We start from the raw sequence: 8,221 nt of genomic DNA on the forward strand, positions 1-8,221 counted from the left end.
GTAAGTCACATACAAAGCTGCTTACTAGGGGGGGGGGGGGGGGGTGGGCAATCATGGGTATCATATGAAAAATGCATAGTATTTGAAGATTCATTAATAAAAAATGACCCACTTTTTGTCTGCTAGGGGGATACGCACAGCTTGTGCACCCCCGCCCTGTGAATGCACCTAATACACATTGTTTTTGCTCTACCTGATCACTTCCTGAATTCCTGCCACAATGCAGCCGTTAACCTGATCGATGCACAACGCGGATACAGCCCCCTGAGCACTCAAAAATAATACTCGTAGAGTATCCTCCGGGTGGTGAAGTAGACGTGAAACCTTAGAAATCCCCTGATGACAGAGGGGAGCGTGGCGAAAGCGGGGTCGGTTAGGGACACCCCGCATCCGGCGGTTGTGCACCAGACCGCAAAGTTGAGTTGCTGTGGCCAGTACCCATAGGAAGGCTCCGATAGACACCGGCGAGACTCCTTGGCGGACTTGTGCGTGACTACTGTCTGAATATGTCTCGGACCCTAGTCGTGAATGATTTGTCCTCAGCCACGTGTATCTCTAGCTGCGTGAGTGGTGGGGTGATGTCTGAGGCCGTGCTCTCCACGGGGGTCGCGGGCACGGCGTAGAGCAGCTCTTGCCCGAGGGTCAGAGACCTAGGGAAACCGGTTTTTGCGCGTTTGACTTGTTCGGCTATAGCGTGTTTGATATGTTCGGCTATAGAGGCCCCTGCCGCAACTGCCGCCTTCTTCGTCTCCTCCTCCTCCCTTCGGGGAATCGCCTCCTCGTTCAGCATCCGCCAGCCTTCCCAATCCATGCTTAGCCCTATTAAACACGAAGTCGGGCTATGTTCAACACAATGGTGGTCCTACATGCCGTGTTCACCGAAGGCGAACTGACGCTCTTCTTCGAGCGGCCGATAAGGCGCCCACGCTTCGTGGCGCTCCGGCAGTGCTGGCTGTTTAACAGCTGGTATAATCTCGAGCGGGAGCATCAGATAACGACCATAGCCTCCCTCCCGCCCATCGCTACTCTGCCAGCCGGGCATGGCCGAGTCCATCGTGGAAACGATCAACCGCGCTGAAAGCAAGATTCTGAGCGCGAAGCTGGATCCCCTCACCGTGAAGATCGCGCTCATGCCCAATAGCGTTGCGTTCCTGAATGCCGAGCTTTGCGCACTATTTGGCCTAGAGGCTAAAGACGATCAGTTGGGTGGGCGGGGCCTCGCACTGCCCTTGGGGGGCCCCACTGAAGGTGGCTTTGCCGAAAATAGAGGCCCTCTATATTTTCTGCGATATCGTAGACCGCATGCAATGCCTCGCCTTAGGCGAGCCTTCAAACGTTCTCGCTTGCCTAGAAACCCGCGGGAGGCCGCACGAGAAAGTCGTCTATGGACCCGACATCCCCGTTTGTGCCGCAACATCTTCCTCTGGGTTTGTCTCGAGTATCCAAATATGGATCAGGGATGACCGCGGTAGACGGGTGGACTTTAAGGGCAAGCCTGTTCGCCTCGTATTAGAGCTAACCTAGGTCCGACATAACAAGCATGGCAAACAGCGACGTTAGCAGCGGTGCCATATACCCTTCGCTTCCCAGCGTCTGCCCCCCGTAAACGCACATGACGCCTACCGCTCCGGCAAGCATCGGCGTCGACGTGCAAAGCTTCCGACTCCAGAAAATATGTGACACTCAGGCGGTTCTAGACAACGAGATAACGCATCATCGACAGGTGCGGAAGACGTATAAGCGAGCCTTTGCCGTTACCCATGCTGTGTCTGTGGCATCCGGCGTCGCTGCCGGGGCGCTTTCCAGCGCCGAGGTAGGGGTCTCTTTGAGTGGGATAGGGGTTCCGATCGGCGGTCCGCTGGCAGGGTCGCTGGGCTTTAGGGGTCTTACGAGCAAGGTGGCTAAACACGAAGACACGATGGTTTTAGCGGAGAGTAAGAAAAACTCGATCAGCGAGCTTGTCTCTAAGGCTCTGCAGGACGGGCATATCTCAGACGAAGAGTTTCGGCTAAAGGCCGCTATCAGAGCTCGACACGGCCTCGCACCGCGTGAGAAAAAAAGCAGGAAAGGGCCCTCCCTGGAGACACGCGAAAAGATGAAAAAGAGGCTGCGAGAAATTCGCGAGGAGTTCGGGAGCGAGGTGTTCGGGTAAAACTCAGGTTTTAACGCCACGCCAGCAGCTTTGAATTTACGGCCGAAAAACGATTATTCCGCGCTCCTTAGGTTGGCGGCCCAATCCACGTCCCTCGTTTTAACGGTCCTAGCACAAGGCGCTGGCGTCCCCCGACATGGGTTAACCATCGCTAATTACCCACCTACGCGGAGTGTGTTTTGCGTAGACCTACTTCTGCTAAGTATCCATCTACGCGAAGTGGTCCCGACGTAGATTAATTATTAATCTACGCGAAACGTGTCACCGAAAGTCCCCAGCTTGGAGTGGAGCTGGGAGGCCCGGAGGGGCGATCCGCGCCTCCCACTCGTTTCACTGAAAGCGGGCTGGGAGGCCCGGAGGGGCGATCCGCACCTCCTACTAGTTTCTCTGAAACCCCCCAGTCCCCTCAACACAAATATCTAGATTTCATTGAAAACGTTCCATAAAATTAAAACGACATTCAATAAGAGGTGAAGTTATTTTAGGAAGAAAACAAAAATTATCTAAACGAAGGACCAAAATACCAAAAAAATAAGCACTAAAATACCAAAATAACTTTCATAGTTTTACATATCTTACACTACACATGGCTACTGACATGTTTACCTCTAAAAAAGTTACCAAACCAAAGCAGCAGGCTTAGGCTTTTCTAGTTGAGTTACTTACTAAACTGCTCGATATTCTGTTGGAACTTGTCTCAATTTAAACATATGCTCTACTTATTGAAATCTACATGGTGAAAAAATCATGACATTCAATGAGAGAGATCAAGATATTTTATAGTAAGAAAACAAAATTTGTCTTATGGGTAGCCGGACAAGTGTCGCGATGCAAGGAAATCACCTCTTTGGGATTCATTTACTTATAGCGATTTGTAGGAGACGGTTTTCATCAATAAGCTACAAAATACTTCCTTCCAAAATAAAATACCCGCAATAATTGATCACGCTACTGTCATACAATGTGTTTTATGCATGTTAACATTCTAGAAAGGCGCAAAATCGTCATTCGATTAATAAGCGAGGGCCATGTGTTTGTAAGAGTTTTGTTTGATATTTAGTTTAGCTGATTGGGAAGAATTTTGAAAAATTAGTTTGTGGAAATCTATCCTCTTCTATTTTGTCCTTCTAACAGAGGCTTTTTTACCCTGCAAACAGAGACCCTGCTAACACAGGCTTTTCCCTTGTGTTTCTCGGACTTAAAAGTCGCAGTTTTGGCTAGTCGCTCTTTCAGCACAAACTCAATAGAAAACACGAGAACCCAGAGACGCGAATCGGCAATTACTAAAACAAAAATAATTAAAAGCTTTGCTAGCATTTTACTTGTTTTGTTTGGTCACCGGAAGTTTACAGGAATATCTAAAAATTGCTATGTTGCGAAAGCACAGAAAGACCACAAAAAGTTTACGGATGATCGATCCAACGATCCAACGATCCGACGATCGAGTGACACGGAAGTCCCTCCAATAACTCGTAAATGATTTGCAAGCATTAGCTACCACAGGTAACCCAGTAATAATTTATGCTCTGGAGGCAGCATTCGTCCGGGTAGCCTGTGGTATAGACGTGGAAAGTCAAATGAGTGATGAATGTAAAATAGAAAGGCGGCGAAGTGAAGTGGCATCTCCTGATGTAGGTTTTTAAGCGAAATTTCATCCATTCTTCTACTTTTCTCATTATGCAGACGGTTGTATCAGAACTTGAAGACATTACTTTGAGTAAATTTCCAGCTGGGGGTAGCCCGAAAGACGGGGAAGATGACCTAGAAATCTTTGCTTTGGGGAGACACATCTGTTATATCGTTGCAGCCGTGATTATTCGAGAGGATGGGAAAATATTGATGATGAGAGAAGCTAAGGAATCTTGTCTAGGGAAGTGGTACCTACCCGCTGGTCGCTTGGAAAAGAACGAAAGTCTAGTTCAAGGTGCTAAAAGAGAGGTTATCGAAGAAACTGGATTGGAATTCGAGCCATCAACAATGATTTGCATTGATACCGTCTTTGGAAACTGGATTCGGGTGACGTTTACAGGAAAAATAATAGGGGGAAAACTCAAGACAAAGCCTGATAAGGAATCCTTGGAAGCCGCGTGGTTTACAAGGGAGGATATATTTACGAAATTGAAGCTGAGAGCTTACGATATATGTCCTGCGATTGATGTTACTTTGCAATGGCATCATTCACGTCGCGATGATCTGTTATTTAGATCTATGCCAGTAAAAAATCCACAACACAAAGTGTCAATTATAATTTTGGCTGTTTTCAAAAAAAATGATGAATTAGACGTTCTGTTGAGAAGTTCCAAGAATGGAATACCAAAGCTTCCCAAAGAATTGATCTCCCCTTATCATAGAATTAAAGAACGGGTGAAAGACGTGTTACAATCAGCTGATCAACACATAGAGTATGATATCAGTGGGGTCTTGAAAATTGAGCATGTTGGCAGTCCACATGGCACCGCAGATGGAATGTGTCTGTCTGTCCTTGTCAATGTGAAGAAATGTAATCTTGTTTCAGAGAAGTTTCATTGGATAAATGTTTCTAGTGACTCTCTGAAGAGTAAGATTTCTAAGCTTCTTGACACTCAAGGTTGTGTTTCCTTAATAAGAACATGATACCTGGTGCTGCACCTTAACTGACCCATAATTCCTAACTTTATCAGCCACTGAATGAAACCAAGAATATATTTAATGGGTCGTTATTTTATGAAACACCAAGAAACTTGGCAAATAAGTGCAGCTCATGCAATATGAAATCATTATACAGAGAAAACATGGGTATGTTTTTTAAACAGCTTTATTGTACAATGTTTTTGTGATGAATCAAAGGCAAGCTTGCTCAGCTCCACCTTGAGGGGAAAGGGCAGGCCCGTACCCAGGGTTTTTCTTCTTGGGGGGGGGGGGGGGTGCGAAATCCAAAAAACTGGACCTACCTTTTCCGGAGGGGGGGGGGGGGGGGAGGGATGGAATGAGTTCTCTGATAAAAATCTGACCATCCCCGATGCGTTGCAGTATCTCCATGGGACATTTATTGTCAGATTTGGCTAAATACCAAATACCAAGTGATCTAGATTATGCTTTATAATTTGTCAACAAATTGCACGTCCATTGCGATCCAAAAGTGGGCCTTCGGCCGTTGTGCGTTGACCCCCCCTTGGGTACAGGCCTGCAGGGGAAGGGCTACTAACCTATATTCACCCTTCATGTCCCAGCTTGATTACCTTTTATGTTTCCGACACACAAAGAACTGAGAATAGTCTGCTTGTAAATAATTTTGTATTACATATATAGCAAATCGAAGTCTAAACCATTAGTTAAATGTATGTGTAACCTTAACAGTTTCTTATTTTGTAAAGAATATAAATGAAAAGTTTCCTCTCTTTCAGCAAGGGCGTGCCCAGGATTGGCTGAAGGTGTTGCAGAGGGCATAGGCATCATATGGACAAACACACCCATAGTCAGAAATTCGAGTGAGGTTGGGTGTGCTCACCAGGGGAGGATCTAGGGGTGGGCGGAACAGAAATCTCTTTGGACCCCCTTTTTTGGGACTCCTTGATCTGCCACTTCTCACCCCATGTGTATGTGTCTGTTCAGGTTCTGTCACTCTTGCAGCTGTGTTTGTCTTGATGGATATGACCTTTGAGATTCTGAGGCTTTAGAAATGTGGGTTTTACACTTTGGTGATTTTGCGATTTTTAGAAAAAAAAACTAGCTGATTTAACATAATGGGAGTCATTTCATCACCAGCACTCATGCTATTCTCACTTGGATATCTTTTGTTCCTGTTCTAAGACTGGACGACATTGCAAAATACTCGAGATTCAGTTAGTATTGAATAATCATCCTCCTTATCCCCCCCCCCCCGCAACCACACCCAGTAGATCTCTTCTATTTAAACATCTAAAAACCAACTTTGTTAAAGAAAAAAAACACCTTATTAAAGAAAAAAGGAAAATCACAGTTTCTCATCAGAGGAAACCAAATTCAGGGTTTTCATTCGTTTTTTTAGATGAATTAGGGAGAGTTTAACAAAGACAAAGTCCTCAAACAAAATAAATAGCATGTATATAGGGCAAGGAACTGAACAAGGACAAATTTTAGTAGACTTCAGGAGTGCTTTAATGCTAAGAATTTAAAAAAATCATGTTACATCTTTCATTTTAAAATATAATATTCCTTTGTACAATCTTAAAAAGTATCTTGCATTGGTCTCACTGTTCATGTTCATCTTGCACCTGCAAAAAATAAGAACATTTTTTCCCCTTCTAGTTCACAAGAATGGGTAATTAAGTAAGTTTGTGGTCAGGATTTGCCAATAAGAGGATGAGGTAAGGGGAGTTCACAGGCAAAGATAAGCAAGTCCAAGGTTTGGCAATTATTTAAAAACAAAAGAGTCCTTGGTGTTCATAAGGAGTCAGCAAGCACTTCGTGCCTTCCCCTGTTATGGGCCATTGAGATCGGCAGCCAAAAAGTGGGTCATTTCTAAGATTAAAAAATCTTCAAATACTATGCTTTTTCCATGATACCCATGACTGGGCAGCCCCCCCCCCCCCCCCCCCCCCCCCCCGCCAAGGTGATTCTTCGATAAAGTAGTTCTTTATCGAAGAATCACCTAATCTTAGACTTCCTACATAATTTATACCTGCACATCCATCCACCCCTTCCCCCCAAAGCAAATCCTGGCAATGAACCTGAGGCTACCACCCCTGATAAAAGGGTTGTCTGCCGCTTATAAACTCAATTTACAGCAGTGCCGTAATGTCATTAAGGGGCCACTTTATATTTGGTTTTATGGAAATGACCAGTTGGGGTGCCCTCAAGTTTTCTAAAAGACTCTGTGTCATGCCCATCCCTCCCCCCCCCCCCCCAAGTATTCCAAGGCCTGTTACGGTCCAGCAATAAAAGCAAGTTTCTTTATTGTAGTTTTTTTACCTAACTGTTTGCATCTTCTGATTGTTCCTTGTTATCTTTTGTTGATCTTTTACGACCTGAAGAAGAAAAAAATACAGTTTTGTCTCTAGTATGAATGCAACATAAGTCTTGTAAGTCACATACAAAGCTGCTTACTAGGGGGCGGGGTGGGCAATCATGGGTATCATATGAAAAATGCATAGTATTTGAAGATTCATTAATAAAAAATGACCCACTTTTTGTCTGCTAGGGGGATACGCACAGCTTGTGCACCCCCGCCCTGTGAATGCACCTAATACACATTGTTTTTGCTCTACCTGATCACTTCCTGAATTCCTGCCACAATGCAGCCGTTAACCTGATCGATGCACAACGCGGATACAGCCCCCTGAGCACTCAAAAATAATACTCGTAGAGTATCCTCCGGGTGGTGAAGTAGACGTGAAACCTTAGAAATCCCCTGATGACAGAGGGGAGCGTGGCGAAAGCGGGGTCGGTTAGGGACACCCCGCATCCGGCGGTTGTGCACCAGACTGCAAAGTTGAGTTGCTGTGGCCAGTACCCATAGGAAGGCTCCGATAGACACCGGCGAGACTCCTTGGCGGACTTGTGCGTGACTACTGTCTGAATATGTCTCGGACCCTAGTCGTGAATGATTTGTCCTCAGCCACGTGTATCTCTAGCTGCGTGAGTAGTGGGGTGATGTCTGAGGCCGTGCTCTCCACGGGGGTCGCGGGCACGGCGTAGAGCAGCTTTTGCGCGAGGGTCAGAGACCTAGGGAAACCGGTTTTTGCGCGTTTGACTTGTTCGGCTATAGCGTGTTTGATATGTTCGGCTATAGAGGCTCCCGCCGCAACTGCCGCCTTCTTCGTCTCCTCCTCCTCCCTTCGGGGAATCGCCTCCTCGTTCAGCATCCGCCAGCCTTCCCAATCCATGCTTAGCCCTATTAAACACGAAGTCGGGCTATGTTCAACACAATGGTGGTCCTACATGCCGTGTTCACCGAAGGCGAACTGACGCTCTTCTTCGAGCGGCCGATAAGGCGCCCACGCTTCGTGGCGCTCCGGCAGTGCTGGCTGTTTAACAGCTGGTATAATCTCGAGCGGGAGCATCAGATAACGACCATAGCCTCCCTCCCGCCCATCGCTACTCTGCCAGCCG

At 46.4% G+C, this 8,221-nt stretch overlaps 1 protein-coding gene and 1 long non-coding RNA gene across 2 annotated transcripts; one reads left to right on the top strand and one right to left on the bottom strand.

The window, feature by feature from the left end:
* Window positions 1-3,703: 3,703 nt before the first annotated feature.
* On the top strand, window positions 3,704-5,875 carry LOC5499025 (8-oxo-dGDP phosphatase NUDT18). Its single transcript, XM_048732886.1, has 2 exons — window positions 3,704-4,927; window positions 5,536-5,875. The coding sequence occupies exon 1, from the start codon at window positions 3,830-3,832 to the stop codon at window positions 4,763-4,765; it is 936 nt and encodes a 311-aa protein (XP_048588843.1). The 5' UTR covers window positions 3,704-3,829; the 3' UTR covers window positions 4,766-4,927; window positions 5,536-5,875.
* Window positions 5,876-6,250: 375 nt separating this feature from the next.
* LOC125572397 lies at window positions 6,251-7,543 on the bottom strand. The gene is made up of 3 exons (XR_007313813.1): window positions 7,378-7,543; window positions 7,082-7,137; window positions 6,251-6,384 (listed from the first exon to the last, which is right to left on the bottom strand). It is a non-coding gene; the product is annotated as an uncharacterized LOC125572397 (long non-coding RNA).
* Window positions 7,544-8,221: the final 678 nt, after the last annotated feature.

This window comes from Nematostella vectensis, chromosome 9 (genome assembly GCF_932526225.1).
Source record: "Nematostella vectensis chromosome 9, jaNemVect1.1, whole genome shotgun sequence".
Classification (NCBI taxonomy): Eukaryota; Metazoa; Cnidaria; class Anthozoa; order Actiniaria; family Edwardsiidae; genus Nematostella; species Nematostella vectensis.